The following is a 17,935-nucleotide window of genomic DNA, read 5'->3' as shown; positions in this document are numbered from 1 at the left end:
GGGGCCGGGCCGTTCGGGGCGGGGGCGGCCCCAGGGTCCCACCAGGAAGAAGGAGCTGCCGGCTTAGGCTGGAGCGGGAGTAGCCCGGGGTCCGTCGTCTGTCGCTGAACAGGATGGCTTCTCCCTGCCCCCGGGGCTGATTTGAGATGGGACGGGTCACCAGTGGCCTTTCCTCGCGTGTGCGAGGAGCTAGCCCGCTCTTCAGCGCTGGGCTGGGGAGCGAAAGCGCTGTTCGGGTCAGGGGTGCAGCGTGTGGAGATAGGGATCCCGCCTGCTTTGGCTCCAGTAAGGCAGGTCCAGGCCTTGACAGCCTGACGTGTTCAGAGTTAATGAGAGGAGGTGAATTCGTGTTTATGACAACCGGGGTGAAACTTCCAGGCCAGGAGGTCTTTGAGTTTCATAGCCCGAATAAGGGGAGAGGAGAGTTGCGCTCCCCTTTCCTCAGTGGGCATATACTAAGGGAGGTAACGGCACGCTCTTGGGAGATAACTGAATGTCATCAGGTGAAACTAAAATTGGCATGGAAATGGGCATTTATTGAAACTTAGAGTGGCGCGGAGGTGTTGAAAGATGAGTAGTCTGTGTTCCTTCTGGACACCGCCCAAGGCTGGAGACTTGAAAGTCCGGCAGCAGCAGGTCTCACTGAAACCATTACTGTCCCGAAACTCACTGTACTGCTCATTACACTGCAGCAAGAGGTTTCACGGGGGTGGGAAGAGGTAACCTTGCTGGCATGGGGCGGCAGCATCCAGGCAGGTCACTGTTGAAACATCCTGAAAAAGTTGGTGTGGATCATTTTGGTTTGAAACCAAAGCTGGTTTGGAACAAAACGAGGGAAAATATTTCCAGCAAATTGGAGTTCCTGCTCTTTTATATGCCCCGTCCTGAATGCCCAATACAAATAAGTGAAACAACGTATTGGCCTTTTGAAGAGACTTTTTAAAAAAATTTATTTAAGGCAGTATATTTGAAAGTACAAATATTTATTGTCAATGTTATTAACTTATTGCTTGCAGCTGAGCAGTCATGCTTTTAAATAATTGCTGGTCTTTGATTAGAGTAATGGATTTGTAGTTAATCTCAAGAACTGGATCCACCTGTCATGGGACCTGATTACTGTCAGCTTTAGTAATACACAGTCACTACAAAGAAGGTTCTTGTAGCAACAATTTGTCTGTTAGTTTGTTGGGGTTTTTTTGACTTTTAAAATTTGTATCGGCATACATCCTGTACTGTGCTGTACTGCCGGTTTTCATCATTGAGAGTAGTACCATGCTCTGTGAATGGTTTTGGTGATTTCAGCAGTTACTGTAAACAGGTTGGTGAAATTGGGTTGTTAAGTGTTTTGCTTATCTGTGTGGGAGGTCTTTATCGGGTCATATATCCTAGTTTGTATTTTAACTTGAGAGTAGCCTGTTTAGCATGCAAATGTAAAACTTTTGGTAATGCATACTACTTGTACAGCAGAAATGCAGATGATTTGCTGTTATTCATTACAATTTGAAATGTAATTCAGACCTGTAAAATAATTTAAAGTTGTTTCTAATGCTTAAAATAAAACACCAGTAATATAGTAAAAGTGAAAATTTGCTTAAATTATTTAGTACTTGTTCAGATTCTCTAAATTTACACAAATTACTAGATTCTTTCAAGCTATTGTGTTTTGTCCTCTGTTTGTCCCCTGCTTTAAACCTTCCTTAATCCTGTGTGAAGAGATTATGGGCAGTATGTCATTAAGAGTATAAAACAAGCTGTTGTTTACAATAGGATTTCTCTTTTCAGTTTGGTAGCTGACTATTATGACAATTTTACATTTTAGAGCTTCGTATCACTGAGGAAATAATTTCATATAAGCTTTAGGATGGGAAAGGCCGCTTCGGAGGCTTGCGTTAACCAGAAAAGCTAGATTGAGCCCTTGCTTTTCCCCAGGTTGGTACAAAAGAGAAAACTGAACTGCAAATTTGAAAAAAATAGAGACCACAGAGAAAAAATTGCACACCTGAGCTGGGCACGTGTGGTGCAAAGTATGAAGCGTGCAAAAGTCTGTTGTAGTGAAATGTGAATCTCTAGAGCATTTATATTCTAACTCACAGGCTGACAAACCAGGCTCAGACCAGGCTGATAAACGCAAGTACTTGGCAGCCTCATTTATTCTAATATCGGTGGACAGTGGTGGTTAGAGTCTTGCAGGATCCAGCGCTGTACTTCTTGGTCAGCAAACCTCTGTCACCCTCCACTATTTCTTACGGACTACTGTGTGCCCTAGCATTGCCGTAAAATTGACTGTTTAGTTGTCCACAGAACTCTCTCAATTTTTTTAGATACTTCTGTTTGAAGGATGAATTCTCTAAAAAGTTGGAGAAGAGCCTAGGGTCAAGCGTGATACCTGCAGTCCTTTTTTTCACTGCGTTTGGTTAGTTTTCAGTTGATGATGTCTCGCTGTAAGAGTTCCCTTGTTTGCCTTTTTTGTTAACTGTAAGTGACCGAGACAACTCTTTCACAAGGGTCATTCGATGAATGGCCTAGCATGCATCAGTGTGGTGGGGAATGTATGCGGTGTTACAGAACAGACAAAATGCACAATTATGTCTGTCGTGTTACATTACATAGGACTTCTGGAGGGAAGAAACACTTTATGTGATGCTGTTTCAAGTGCACGTGCTGAAATGATAGAATTGGACAAAAGGAATAATTGTAAAAGCATTACATTTATACTCCAAAAATAACTTGGAAAGCTGATAGGATTTCGGCACCAAAATTAGAGGACTTACAGGTCAAAACTTGAGGTTTGAGTCTAGATCGGGGTCTGTTTATTTCAAATACAGAGGTTTTTATCTTGGTATTTTGGTTCACTTTGTTAGCAAAAAGTTGGGCATGAAATGCATGCAAGTTCTCCAAATTTTTTATGTATGTAACTCCATGAGTTCAGGCTAGGGCCATCTTTGGCAGATATTGCTGAATGCCCCCCAAAAACCATGTCTTAATGTATAATGATATTTGTTGAAGCAGAGAAACGCAGGCACCCAAATCCTTTTACATTTAACTTCACTTCATGTTATATGTCTGTGTATACCTATACACAAAATGCATGCACAGTTCATCGTTGCTGATGCTTTAGATGCAGATGCTGTGTTTTAAAATGTGTATTAGAATACATTCAGAAAGTGTTTAATTTGTTTTTTAAATATATATATAAAAAACTAACAATTGATAACTTGTAAGATATGAGTAGTTAGTATGTAGCTTAACTTGGCATAAACACTTGATCATCTGCTCATTACTGGAGTCAACAAATAGTTTTGTTGAAGAAACGGCATTATTCATGATATTAAAGACTAGAGCGCATGCAGGCACTTTGGGGAATAAGATACAAAGCTGAATTCTGAGAAAAACAATAGGCTTAAATATATGAAAGTCCAGTTTAAAACCCAGTCATAATTTGAATTGTCTATGACTTATTTTTTATTAAATCTGTTTTTTAGCTTTGTTATAGAATATGTTATTAACCAGTGATCTTATTTTACTGTAGCAATGGCTTTTTGGGGGGATGGATAAAAACTTCTTTACATTTTTCACTGCTAAACTGGTGGTTGTCTGGTGCAAAGATTATAAATCCAGATGTCCACTCAGTCACTTGTTAGTAGCATCTTGACAGCTGATGTAAGATTCCTCCCTGGTAACAGAAGCAACAGTGAGCAACAAGGTGCACATTACGCCTTCTCCAAGGAAGCAGCATGTCAAGTAATAACAGGTTAGAAACATCGGTGTGTCATCCAGGCAGATGTTTCCCTTACACAGCAGGCTAGTCTACTCGAGAATGCTGCTTTCACACTCATAAGAGGCCAATTTTATTGCTGAATTTTGCCAGGCCTGTAAATCTCAGGCCTGAGGCTTGTTACCAGCTGAATTCGAGTTCCTTAATCTGTTTGGACAGCCTTACCAGCCTGTAGCTAATTCTGGACTAAGGATAAGGACTACAGAGTTCCATGCTGAATTCTGCATCTCCTATAGAGGTAGGCTGACAGTGGATGCCAGTTGATTTGAGCTTTATTTTGCATTTTCAGACAGCAGAGGCAAAAGGCAGAGATAACGCTGGAATTCAGTTAGCAGTCAATGGTTTGTTTGTGTTTAAGCATTTGGGTTGCAGTGAGTAAATGGTACAGCGATTGGTTGTTAGTTTTTCCTAGGCCTGCATAAAGAAGTGGATGACTATCATGAGTTTGCATAAGTGCCTTAACATCAGTTTTTAGGATTGCGTCTAGTAGGCAGCCGGCGGTAAGGTTCGAATTAGGATTTGTGCATAGGACCTATGGGAACTGGCCTTCACCTGAAGTGTTGTGACAGATAGTATTGTGTACAATGAAAGCTAGGGTTCAGATTCAAGTTTGGATCAGGATTCAAATTAAGGTTTACATATATTCACAGATGAAGATTCAACATTGTTTAATGTGAATTCTTTTCCAAATGACAACTCAGATCTAGTCTTCCATACCAATGCAGGTGAGCTCTATATTTCCTTCTGCAAGCCTTGTAAAACTGAACAATAGACTTAACTCTCCAGCCATTAGTGTGCCTAATCCTAACTGTGGCTATAGACTAAGAATTCTGTGAACTTCAGAGCAAGATATCCAAGTACGTTTACAACAACTCGATTTACCTTGGCGAAGAATGCAGCGTTTATCTTGCTTCTTCACCTCCCTTCCTCACTAACTTCAAGCATAGCGAGCCCGCTTGCACTACAGCGTTCAGACCCTAGGTTTACCATAGCACCCTGTGCAAAATTTGGGTCCTTCCATCTGTTCTCCCAAACTTCAGCCCTGCCTTCGCTACAGATTAGGAACCTGCTGCTATCTGCAAATTAAGAATAAGGAGTTCCATCGGAGGACACCAGCCTTAAATACACTTCTCTGGTTCTAGGGAATTATGACAGTAATCTTGACTCTTCAGTCCCTGCTTACTCTAACTCTAATCCTAGACTATGCACCTTCTGTGGTTTGAAGGATTTAAAGAAACTAGTTATATTGAAGTGTGCTATTTAAAGAACATATACAGGTCTGGGGGTTGTTATTGTGTTAGGTGCAAATAGTAGAGTGTCTCTTTCCTAAAATACTGTGAAATTACATATTTCCCCCCATATTTTTTTTTTTAAGGATCGATGTGAGAACGACTATGTTCTTCTGTCTCTTAAACTTCATATCTGGATCTCAAAGTAGCTGTAATTTGGAGGAGACTAGTGAATATCCTGCTCCGTTATGAGAAGACATTCACCAACGTAAAACAGGCTGGAAGAAGATTTCTCTAAGAAAATCAAAGAACATAGAATCCTTTAATAAAACAGAAGACATTTAGAATTTCATAAGCTTTTGGCTATCCGGGTCTTAAAAAAAAAAAAATGAACCGTTACACAATCATGAAACAACTAGGTGATGGCACCTATGGCAGTGTGTTGATGGGGAAAAGCAACGAGTCAGGAGAACTTGTGGCTATCAAAAGGTATGCAACATCTAAATTCAGTAAAGGTATTTGCAAAAGCTTAAAGATTTTCACTTTTAACTTTATTGTCTGCCATCTGCGTAGAATAGAAAAAATGTCCCCTTTTTTAAGGATATTAACATAACAAAATTAATTTTTTTAATTAAGATGCTCAACAAGGTGATCATGGGTCAGACTTCAGCTAACAGATCAATAGAGACACATCAGTTTGTATAAGTTACTGATTTATCTTGGCTTACAAAATTGCATGCTGCTTTCGTTCAGTTCGAACGTGCTTCTGTCTAAAAATGTTGTTAGGCTAACACCAAAGGAAAAGCAAAACTGAATGTGCAGTTGATTAATTAGAGAGTTTGTTTATGATTGTAAGAATACCCATCTTAACGGGTAGATTTGAAACACCTTCCCACCCCCCAAATCTTTTTAGGCACTGCATTAAGTTTCAGATATTGCTACAATGATAAATACCAGGTAACAATCTGGTCAGGTAAATAAAGGCTGTCTCCTTGGATCTAATGAAGTTGTGTTGTGCGTAATCATCAGCGTTGTCATACTTGCCTAAAAATATTATTACAAAACAACAAAAATTGTACTAGAGGAGTGGGGAAGTTCCCCTTGTATTCCTGCAGAATTGCAAGCAGGATGTAAAGTGTAAGTTGAAATACCAGAAATTGTGTGTTGCTAAGATTTTTTTCTCCATTTGTGAATTTACTGCAGGAAGATAATTGTAATATAATTGACTTTTGTTTTAAGAATTTCTGAGAATTTCAGGTTTCTCTGTATACTGCTAGTACTGTTACCTAAGTTCTGAATTTTAATATAAGCTAAAAAAAAAAATTGCAATTATTTTCATTATTTTTAGGCAAAAGGAACAACATTTTGTGGGAAGTGTTTTGCATTCTCATGATTTCAAGATTTGGAATTCTTTTGTGTGATTTTTAAGTTTGGGATTTGAGGGAGGACAGTTTTGGTTGTTTACCAAATAATAAATAAATGTGTAAAATAAGTTTATTTTAAATTAAAATCTTGGGTTTAAATCTCTTCGCTCTAGGTGCTAGAACTTTACAGAAACACAGCAAATAACATGATATTCACAACCCCATCCCAAGATCTGAGCAACACTGAATATTCATGTTTGTATCTATGCAAGACTTACAAATAAATGTATTACACTTATATATAACGATTAGTTTAGAGACTACTATATGTATGTATGAGTATTGCTTGAAAAAATGAAACCATGTTTATTTGGTATTTAATACCTTGGAACAGGTTTGTAAAAATGACTGATCACATCAGATGCTTAATTATAATGTTAAGCAAGGAAGATACTTTACAGATTTCAAAAATATAATTTTGTTTTCCTAAAATGCGCAGCTTAGGCACAAAGAGGTGATTTGTCTGGTTTGAAATACCTGTGTTTTATGTACAGTGTCACTGTTGCTTTCCTTGTTGTTAAGAGCACAATTCAAATAATAAAAGGGATTTTGTGTCCCTGATGTTTTTATAAATACCTTGGAGTATCATGGTCTCTCTGGCCAACTACTCCTCTAAAAATATGTTTGCAGTGATTAATCATCAAACACTTAAATTTCTAGCAATTCTAAGAGTTGAGTTTGTTTTTAATTATGTTGCTGATGCATATTCCAGAATGTTTTAAATTCAGTTCAAAATACAGCTAATGCTACACTTGGAAAATAACACGTTTAGATTTTTTGTTCTAAAAGCATTCTGTACTGTTCACTGAAAATACTTTATCTCGGACTTGTATTTCAGAATGAAAAGAAAGTTCTATTCATGGGATGAATGTATGAATTTGAGAGAAGTCAAGGTAAAGTGGTGAACATACCACATATAAAAATAAGTGTCTGGTTAGGTTTGCATGAAGGAAAAGGGCATCTACAACGTCCAAGCATAAGGCCAAACTCTGTGAACTCTTTAAATGGGGGCGACAGATTCCACAAAACCATGGCCTGCTGCCACGGCTAGAGCTCCTGCTGCTTTGTGGAATATCCCACTATTCTCAAGCAGTGGCCACGTCTCGTAACCAAGCCTCTTGTCTTTGAGAGAAGATAAAGAAATTGATTTTGTGTGTGTGTGTGTTTTTGTGTCTTATTACCCTGCACTTCCACTTTACTGCCAGATTTCTAGGTGTATATCCCATCTTTGTATCTTGTATTTGGGGCATTTGTAGAAAGCACTGGGAGTTTTGGCTAGCCAAATGGTAGAATAACACTTGAAATCCTGGGCTTAAATTCCAAGTCATCCCATGTTTCGGGCATCTGATTTTCTGTATATACAAAACTCCCTAACAAAGGAGTTGGGTATCCATAATTTAGGTGTAACTTACTGGAGATTGCACGTAATCAGTATCTCCAAAAAGAACACCTGTAAGAGAATCCTTGTTCATGAAAGTTTCATAACAAAAAAATTGCTGGGTTTTCTTATTCAGTTCTGTGAGCAAGAGCTGTTACAGTTTCAGAACTGTCTTTCATTGTAGGGAATTAGGTTTTTGTGTTAATCTTCAGCCCAGCTATGATGTAATCCCTAGAAATAGAAGATTTAAACTACTATTAGTGGCGTTGCTGTTTTTATTTTGAAATGCTATTTTGTTGTTCTTTGAAACGGAGATTACAAGATAAATATGGATTATCAGATGGACATGTTTTGTAAATTCTGTGCTAGAAACTTTTACATGTTAAAAAATTTAGTTCTGATAAGGAATCAAAGTCACTGTCGAGTTATCCGAAGCCATATTTTGCTCTATTACAGTCTCTGAAGAAGCTAAATCATGCCAATGTAATAAAATTGAAAGAAGTCATACGAGAAAATGACCACCTTTACTTTGTATTTGAATACATGAAGGAAAATCTCTATCAGTTAATGAAGGACAGGTATGTCTTTTTCACAGAACGAATAGTGTGCTATCATGCTTTATTTAATGATTCTTATGCTATCTTGAAGAACACATTGGAATTTCTGGTTTTGGCTCTTCTTGCAGCCCCGCTGATGTGAACAGGAGTTGCTGCACCTGCTTATCTGAGGGTAGAATTCTGCATTGCTCTGCATTACAATATTGCATATTGTAATGCTTTTGGAAATAACAGTTTGTTCGGTTGTTAACACGATAGTTTGCATGTCTTTGGTGTGTAGAGCCATGAGAGAAATTCCAAATACTTTTTTTTTCTTTATTAGCCTTCACTTTAATGTATGAAGGATTGGATAAACACTGTTCATTCTGCTTTTGCTCATGGATTTGGCTTAAGGTGGGGATGGTCATCTGCCTGTACATGCATGCATGCTCATAAGAAAGACCTATATATGGACTAACTGTGTGATGTTGCAATCTTGGACAAACAGTACGTAGCAAGGCTTGCAAGGTGGACTTTGGAATAGGACCTGCCTTTTCAATAACATTTTTCTTTGCTGAATTCTTTTGCCTTTAATGTGTGTTTCCTTCAGACGTTGTCATGTACCTTTATCTCCTAATGAGCAAAGCTCTTAGGTTCGCATCCCGAGATAGCCGCTAGCGATATTAGCGCAATGTTACCCTAGAGCTGAGAAGCATTGCTCTCAATCAGAGTTCCCTTAAGGCTACCACTGGGTAACACACCTACCACAGTGCTGCGCTGTGCGGTCTCTTCCTTGGTACATTACTGTGCATTCCACGTTCATCTGGTCAAGCACACTACTGGCCGACCAGCTTCTGCAGAGAGATAGGATCATGAACCTCTCTGCAGAGAAGTCCCTCTGCAGCACTTAAAGTAAGTGAAAGTAAGGCCTGGCAGCAAGCGAGTTTTGAGATAGATGGGAGTCAGTTGCATCTGTCTTACTTTGTGCACAAGGCTTGACGGGTCTGTTTTCGTCTGTTCATGATGTGTTGTGCAAAATGAAGAAATATGTATGTTCTGAAAATACATTATTTTTTTTAATTATGTGAAGTTGTTAATCTGTTTCTTCACAGACACAAGTTGTTCCCCGAGTCAGTCATCAGAAATATGATGTATCAGATATTACAAGGGCTAGCTTTTATCCATAAACACGGTAGGTTTCATACTAGAGTTTAATTGTGTAGCACTTTTTTAGAATATAAGATAATGCACAGTAATTACATGAATAAAAATATCTAGCAAAGGCTATTAATTATCTCTAATAAAAATTCTTCTTACCTGCTTCAAGTATGGTGCATTTTTAAACCATACTTGAAGTTACACCTTGTTGTTCTATAATCAGATGTTCCTCTTTCTTTTTGAAAGCATTGGATATTTTTCATACACTGTTCAGTGCTTTTTTCCACCTTAGTTACCGAATGAATATACAAACTAAAGAAACCTGTATGCTGTGCACTGATACTTTACAGATGGCAGTTTCTGCTGTCTTGGGATACTATAACTAATATGATACCCTACATCTAAAAAATATTAAAATAACTTGTTCACTAAGAAATTCAAAGAGTCTCCTTACCAAATACAACCTGGATTTAAATATTTTAAGAGATGGGACTTTTCTAGCAATTACAAGCACAGTCTAAATAAGAGGTGCTATGTGTTCCCAACAACAACAAAAAGTTTCACAGCATTTTACAAAACTTTTAATTCTGATGTTTCATATCTGTCTGCACACTGCATTCTGAAATACTGGTATTAAGCTCCTATGCATTTAAAAAAGTAGTAATTCACTCTCTTGCTCAACTCTTTTATTTTGTACTTGTCCTTCACATCACATTGGTATCCCTAAAACTTTCCAAAGGCAATAAAATATTAGCTGAAGATGAAATAAGAAACAATGTTCCCAGCCGGATCTCTGGCTTTCTTATACCCTGGCAAGGCCTGTTGATGAATTGAAATAAATAATTAGTTCTGTTCAGTATTATCAAATACCCAGAAATTGCCCTTTTATGTCTTTCTGATGAAGATCATACACTGCTCTCTGATTATTAGCATCCTCTTTTCCTTCCTCATTTCTACATGAAATAAATGAGAAAATTAGAATTTAAGAAAAACTGCCATTTCTAAGTTACAATATTAATATTTTGTTTTTACCGTAAGTGTTTGGGAATGACAGGTATGATAAATTTGAACATTTACATTGCACTAATAATTTCAGCCGATTTCTTACAGTGGTTGTCAGTTTCTGCATGCAGAAATTGAATGCTTTATTGTAGCAAGTGAATTTCAATCAAATTGATTTATATTATAACATTGTATATACCAATTAAACAGGAGAATTGATTTGCGTAGCAACTTAACTGCTTTCCAGGTATGTAGGTGCTCAAGCCAACAGTAAGCATTAAAGAAACTTTATGTGCCTGCACTACTAATATTAGCATTCCTGAGCAGAATTTTGATATCTTTTCTATGTCTGTGTCTGCAAATTGTTGTCACAATGATAAATAAACTAGTTAAAAATCGTTCAAGGAACTTTATAAATCAAGTGTGTCAGATGCTCAATTTTCCATTATCCAAAACTGACAAAGCAGTTGTAGTTTTCACATAAGATTTCATTCTGAAATCGGTTTGTTGTTTGATATTGCTGCAATAGCCAATTCATTTTCCTTAGTGTGTTAATGACAGTTTACATTTGTTAATTTAAGAACACTTGGTGTAGTAATCACTGGAGGGAAAATGTGCGTGCTTGTTTGGGGGGAGGGTTACCATTCATTTATTTTTAATTTGGGGGGGAGGGGGGGAATAGAAAAAAAGGGGGGGGGAAGCTATATTCTTCCAAAACATCCCAAAGTAAATTTTGGATTGCTGTAATAGAGGTTGCTGTTTAAGAAGTGGTGACACAATAATTCGCCATTCTTTTCTGTCTGGTCTTCTATAGGATTTTTTCATAGAGATATGAAGCCTGAAAACCTTCTCTGTATTGGACCAGAACTTGTGAAAATAGCAGATTTTGGTTTGGCTAGAGAACTCAGATCTCAGCCACCTTATACAGATTATGTTTCTACCAGGTGGTAAGTATATTGTATATTAAGAAAATAATACATTATCTTAACTAATGACCTTTCTCTTACCATTTAATTTATCTATTATTTCTTTCCATCCTCATAGGTACCGAGCTCCTGAAGTTTTGCTAAGATCGTCTATTTATAGCTCACCTATTGATATGTGGGCAGTTGGCAGCATAATGGCTGAATTGTACACACTAAGACCTCTTTTCCCAGGCACAAGTGAAGTAGATGAAATCTTCAAAATTTGCCAAGTATTAGGGACTCCAAAGAAGGTAAGACTTTCAGAAAAAGTCACACAATAGTGTTTAAAAAAAAAAAAGTTAAATAAAATTATTATAAAACATTGAATGTTATCTCTCTTTCAGAACATACCTATAAATTACTGTTTTAGTAAGTTTCCTGCAGACTTAAGGTTTTCTTAACTGTATTTCTTTTAAGCTTCCGTTAAGGCATGTAATGCTAGTCTTTTGTTGTATATTGGCATCTGTTGTATATAATACTGTTATGAGTAGCCTTGCTCTCCTCTGATGAAAGCCAGATAAAATTGTTTGATTTAGTTATTTAAAGCTATGCCTATTGGAAAGAAAATCAGAAGTCTCCTAGGATTTCATTTTGCCACAGCCGATATGCTTTCCTTTCCCGAAAGTGTAATTCTTCGAGGCTGGTACCCAGAGTTTGGAGCTTAAAGAAGATACCATAAATAAGACAAATTACGCTTTTCTTATTTTTAAAGCTTAAAGGAAACATTTGATCTCACACACAAATCTCTCATAAAATATTATTAGCAATAAAAAGTAATGGAGGAAAAATGTGCAGTATTTTAGAGAGGAAACAATTATTTTCAATTATTTTCTGGAAGGGCTAAATACTATTTAAAATTACAAGGAAGGTTTGGGTAGTGCATATAAAATGTATGCAATTATATTTACTACAGTTAAAAAAGTTGCATGAACATGCAAGAGGAGAGTTTACCTTCAAAATTTTGAATAAACTGAAAAAAGACGATATAAATATTTTTTTGAGAATAAGAGATGGCACATGTATATCAGTACTTTATGGGCGCAAACAGAACTTTGTGAAATAACTGACTGAACACAGAGTCTGTAGATCTGGAAAACCTAAGGGTGGGAGAGAAAAACATCAATTTCATTGGTGTTCTACTGATACAAAATAAAGCATAATTCTTGTCCAGTAAAGGAGCTGTTATCACTAGAGAAGTGAGGAACAGAAAACTTAAAACAGAAACAGATTAAGCTTAGCTAGGAACATGCAGAGCTTGAAGTGGTGGGAAAACATCCAAGAGAACATACTGAGAAACAGGTGCAAACTCATGACAGAGCAGAGAGTAAAAGGTCAGAGGTGGAGAGTTATAGATGATATGTTGTGGAAGTGAAAAGTGAGTCTAGAGGACTAAGTGAAGATTGCTATGATGTGTAAAACAGTGCTTGCTGTGACAATTGTGCATCAGAAAAAATAATGTGTAATATGAGCAGTATTTTAAGACTTGAGGTTTCAAACGTTAAGTTTCTTAAGCAGCTCACAAGTCTAGGACAGTAAGAACATTTTGATGTATATTAAGAATATCTATGAAAGAGCAACATACTACAACTTCTGGAACATTTTCAATGTATAGCGTAAACAAGTTCTGGAAGTGCAGGGAAATCAGAGAGAGATTTTCACTGTGTGTAGTAGCAGAGCAGTGCTGAGCTGACCGCTGTGGTTTTTCTCTAACCTTGTAAGTAGTTGAACAGAAGCAAATCGTGACTGTTTACGCTCTGTCATTCGCTGACTAGCAAGCTGACTGCTTGGGAAAGCAGGGAGCTGAGTATTTCAGCGAAAACTCTAGCTTCTTCTAAAGACCCTAAGGGTTAGAGACACTGTAAATCAGCCCTCTAGGATCAGGAAGCTGTAATTATTCCTTTGTGCCCCTGTCATCTGCTGGGCAGACTTGGGAATTTTATCTCCTTACAACGATGCTAAGACATTCTTCAGGGAGATCACCATGTAAGAAGAGTATTTAAATATTATGATAGGAATTATCACAACAAATGATGCATTTGTTACAAGTGAAGTACTGTTCTGCATTCTGAAAAACACCAGCAGTTATTTTGATAGTCTGGTTTTGCAGATAGTTTTACAAATAGTATTTTTTTCAGACATATATTTTCATTTATTCCATTATCCTGCAATAAGGAATTACAGGAATTACACCCAGAAGCTATCTTCATTCCAATTTGCCTTCCTTTGTTTAGGTCCATAATACCATACTAATGACTTCTGTGAGTTTGGGTTTTTCAGATAGTGACAGGTAACTATTTTGCTTTACTTTATAAATGAAGTTGCTTTATTTATAAAATGTTGCTTTATTTATTTTATAAATAAAGCAATAAGCTGCACCATTCAAGTACTGGTGTGATGGTGCACTAGGAGTATGCCTATTTAATGAAAAAGCTGATGATGATGTGAAAAGGAGAGATTAATGAAATGCATTTTCGTTAGTTGAAGGTTGGCAATGGCAATTTAAATAATTCCAGATTCTTTTTTTTATAAATTAAAATGTATTTTTCATTTTTTACACTTGTACTATTTTCACCCTATCCCTGTATTTCACCAGTTCAACATTCAGCCCTTGTTACTTCATTCTAAATCGTTCCTTTATCACTAGCTCTGGCAGACAGAATGTCACCAACTCCAGTAAAGGAGGGAGGTGCAGTGGAGGAGGGAAGACTACCTCCATTAATTTAAATGAACAAATTATTCTCTGAGGTGGAATAGGAAGTCACTTGAAGTCTTGAGACTTATTTTAACCAGACTTGGTTTATAATTATGTTTGAGCTCTTTGATTACTACAGAATGTGTTAATAGAGCTAAAACTGTAAGTTGTTGATGTACATAGACAGATGACTAGTAGCTAACATGGTATCTTAAGATCAAATTCCATCAATTCAATCCAATTTACTCCTGTAGCAGTGTAACAAGCTTTGTGGATAGAGGAGAAGCACTAATATCAGAAGCCTTACTGAAGACAATGTGTGACACTGTCCTTCATAACATTCTCATCAGCATATTTAGATAAACAAACTGCATGATAAGTGCATACCTGTTTTGAAAGCCTTCTTTAGAGAGTAAGCTTTACTGGTTTGCATTCAAAATGAAAGATAGATTGTATTAAAGGCCTTCTGATGGAATAGATTTTACTTCTGAAGTTGGTAGATAGCAGGCTGGGAAGGATTGAGTATGTTAGAAGACAAGATTAGAATTCAGAGTTTCTTATAAAATTAGAGATGTAGCTTTAAAAAAAATTTTTTAGTAGTGTGTAGAATGCTGTACTTAGGCAGGAATAATCAGCTGCATAAATATCTGGGTGTCCTGGTTTCGGCTGGGATAAAGTTAATTTCCTTCCTAGTAGCTGGTACAGTGCTGTGTTTTGGATTTAGCATGAGAATAATGTTGATAACACACCGATGTTTTAGTTGTTGCTGAGCAGTGTTTATAGTAAGTCAAGGACTTTTCACCTTCCCATATGCTGCCAGCAAGGAGGTGCACAAGAAGCTGGGAGGGGGCACAGCCAGGACAGCTGACCCAAACTGGCCAAAGGGATATTCCATACCATATGATGTCATGCTCGGTATATGAGCTGGGGGGAGTTGGCTGGGGGGCAGCGATCGCTGCTCGGGGACGGGCTGGGTGTCGGTCAGCAGGTGGTGAGCGGTTGCATCAATTGTTTTTCCTGGGTTTTGTTCCTTGCTCTCTCTTTTGTTGTTTTCCTTTTCATTACAATTTTTATTATTTTTATTTTATTTCAATTGTTAAACTGTTCTTATCTCAACCTATGAGTTTTCTTACTTTTGCTTTTCTCATTCTCTCCCCCATCCCACCAGGGGTGGGGGAAGGGTGAGTGAGCGAGCAGCTGTGTGATGCTTGGTTGCTGACTGGGGTTAAACCACAACACTGGCAATAACTATCCAGCTAACACACCTATAGAAGAGGATGTAGGAGCTATATAATGCATTATATGTCAACAGTATTCTGTTGCAATGAAGACAAATACCATACCAGTGTGTAGAGAAAGGAGTATTGTCCACTGACATATGAACTAATCTTTCTGTTCCACTTGCTATGCTATATCCAGTTATAAGTTGCCTTTCAAGAGAGAAAAATCAGAGTCTGGAGAAGAAGAAAAACTTAAAAAGCCTAGACCCAGGAATTCAATTGTTTCGGTTTCTTTAGCCTATAGAAAGGAAGACTGGAAGGAGAAGAAATACACCTAATGTATAAAAAGGCTGTTCTAGAGAGAAGAAAGAAATAGTCCTTCTTGGTATCCATGGATGATAGCACACTCTACAACAGTCTTGTATTGTGTCAAAAGAGAAACCTACATCTTTCTAATCTTGAGAATTAGGCTCTGGAATAGACTGTTTGGAGTGGTTGTGGACTGCCAGAAACTGGAAGCTTTTTGAGACTAATACCTGTCAGGAAGGGACAAGGGCATGGACTAGATGATCTCTTGGGGTCTTTGATAATCCTGTGATTCTGTATTCAAACAGTGCAATTATGAAGCAACTAAGGACTTCAGGGTTTACTTTTGGAAAGTTAAACGCTAAAAAAAAAAAATTCATCTGGTCGTCATGGCTTTTTTCTGTTGCAAAGTGTCTAGTTGTCATTTAATCATTGACTATCTTAATGGTGGAATCAGTGGTATATTGTATAGGCTGCATCATGGTTACACAACCATGGTATGCTGGGTGGAAGTGCCTCACCTCTGCTATGCCTATAAAGAAGGTATGTTGAAGTCAGCTGTTGGAGCTCATTTCTGTGGTAGACGGGATGTTCGGTACTGCTCCTGGTACTGCTGCACTCTCTTCTCCTTCAGATAGAATACGTCCAAGTGCGGTATCCACAATGACAGTTCCACCTTTACCTATAGCAGAGCTTGAGAAGGACTGCCATTGGAGACTGATGCTGCGTTCACTGGTGGTGTAACAATTGTAATCGAAAATAGGAATGCCTGTCTTCTACCATATAGGAAAGGAGCTACGCAGACCAAGCGTGACTCAAGCTACATAAAATTAAATTTGATCTAATACCTCAAAGGTATATAGTCTTTGTTCTTTTTTTGGTACTCATTTTTCTTTCCTTTGAAACAGAGTGACTGGCCAGAAGGATACCACCTTGCTTCTGCTATGAATTTCCGTTTCCCACAATGCGTCCCTATAAGTCTAAAAGCTCTCATCCCAAATGCAAGCAATGAAGCAATACAGCTTATGAGTGATATGCTGAACTGGAATCCAAAGAAGAGACCTACAGCAAGTCAGGTCTGAGCACCTGAATGATTAAGTATAAGACTGAATCTTCTTGCATTGTTAAAAAATTGTAGATACAGAAAGCAACTGATTGTCTTAATACTGATGCCCAGAGAAATGTCTCCTCACTTTGAATGCTTTGGTGGGAATGAGGCTGAGTAGTGAGGAGAGAAAGTTCTAAACCTGGCTCAGCAGACATCATAAACTCTTTAGTTATTTCTGCAATGTTGTCTTCTGTATTGGCATATTCTAAAACTTTCTTTGTACAGGACAGAGAAAAATCTGAGCTGCAAGTTTCCTGAATTGTAACTATGTCACTTCTGCCACTGCCTTTTTCTTCCCCCATCTGTACAAAGGGGGATATTGAAAATTAAGCTTTGCTTTTTGTGAAGCTGCAGATGGAATGCACTATGGAAGAGCTAAGGATTATTTTTACTTGGAGATGGAATGTAAACTGTACTAAGTGATAAGGAAAGAACTTTGTGAAGAACATACCAATAGGTCACAAAGGTCACAGTTTTTCTCTGAGTTAATTTTAAAAAACATATTTCAAGTACCAAAGATGGTTACATTCTACTGATTTTTTTTTTGAGTATTCATGCCTAATGCAGTCTTATTTAGAAAGTATAAAAGGGGAATACAATTGGGAAAGAAAAAAGACGTATCGCAAGTTATCCTAGGTGGATGTAATGTAAGTGATTCAGAAGTGGTTAAGCAGATGGTACCAAGAAAAACAACCATTTCTCTCCACTTTATAAAGCATATCTATTGTTACAGTCACTGAGATCTAACTGTAGTCTGGTGCTATATATCTCTACACAGAATCCTGCATGGTGCTTTATGAAAGCAAATAACCAGCTTTTGCCCAAGTGAGTTGTCAAGGAAGCAGCTGCAGCAGTTGTAATCCACAGCCAAAAGGGAGAGTTTAATGGACATACATGGAAATGTGTACAAAGGCAGCAATTCTCAAGCACAGCTGAGGCAAAACATCTCTTTGAGAACTAACAAAGAGTAGGATTCTTCCCAGAAGGAGTAGCAGAGTGTGTTGTTTTGACATAGGAGGAGCTGTGTTAGTAAGGTATGTCTATGCTGTGCGGTGGACGTGAAAAGGTCAGAGGAAAAGAATGAAATACACACCTGCCTGAAGACAGACGCTGTAGTTTCCTAATAAACACTGTAAAGGCAC

General features: G+C 37.6%; 1 protein-coding gene across 4 annotated transcripts in view; it reads left to right on the top strand.

The window, feature by feature from the left end:
• Nucleotides 1-1,234: 1,234 nt before the first annotated feature.
• MAK (male germ cell associated kinase) overlaps nucleotides 1,235-17,935 on the top strand; it is a 33,856-nt gene continuing 17,155 nt past the window's right edge. For 2 of the 4 annotated variants that reach the window (XM_019470613.1, XM_019470614.1), the window contains exons 1-8: nucleotides 1,235-1,318; nucleotides 5,151-5,493; nucleotides 7,267-7,321; nucleotides 8,263-8,384; nucleotides 9,455-9,534; nucleotides 11,317-11,449; nucleotides 11,547-11,718; nucleotides 16,594-16,761. In XM_019470613.1, the coding sequence (XP_019326158.1) occupies nucleotides 5,393-5,493; nucleotides 7,267-7,321; nucleotides 8,263-8,384; nucleotides 9,455-9,534; nucleotides 11,317-11,449; nucleotides 11,547-11,718; nucleotides 16,594-16,761 (831 nt within the window). In that variant the 5' untranslated portion in view covers nucleotides 1,235-1,318; nucleotides 5,151-5,392. Of the gene's footprint in view, nucleotides 1,319-1,843; nucleotides 1,930-5,150; nucleotides 5,494-7,266; nucleotides 7,322-8,262; nucleotides 8,385-8,491; nucleotides 8,536-9,454; nucleotides 9,535-11,316; nucleotides 11,450-11,546; nucleotides 11,719-16,593; nucleotides 16,762-17,935 lie in introns of those variants that run through there. The other 2 variants (XM_009273686.1, XM_019470615.1) reach the window with 2 other exon arrangements.

Source organism: Aptenodytes forsteri, unplaced genomic scaffold (assembly GCF_000699145.1).
Source record: "Aptenodytes forsteri isolate BGI_AS27 unplaced genomic scaffold, ASM69914v1 Scaffold63, whole genome shotgun sequence".
Classification (NCBI taxonomy): domain Eukaryota; kingdom Metazoa; phylum Chordata; class Aves; order Sphenisciformes; family Spheniscidae; genus Aptenodytes; species Aptenodytes forsteri.
This window is presented reverse-complemented; position numbering and strand designations above follow the sequence as displayed.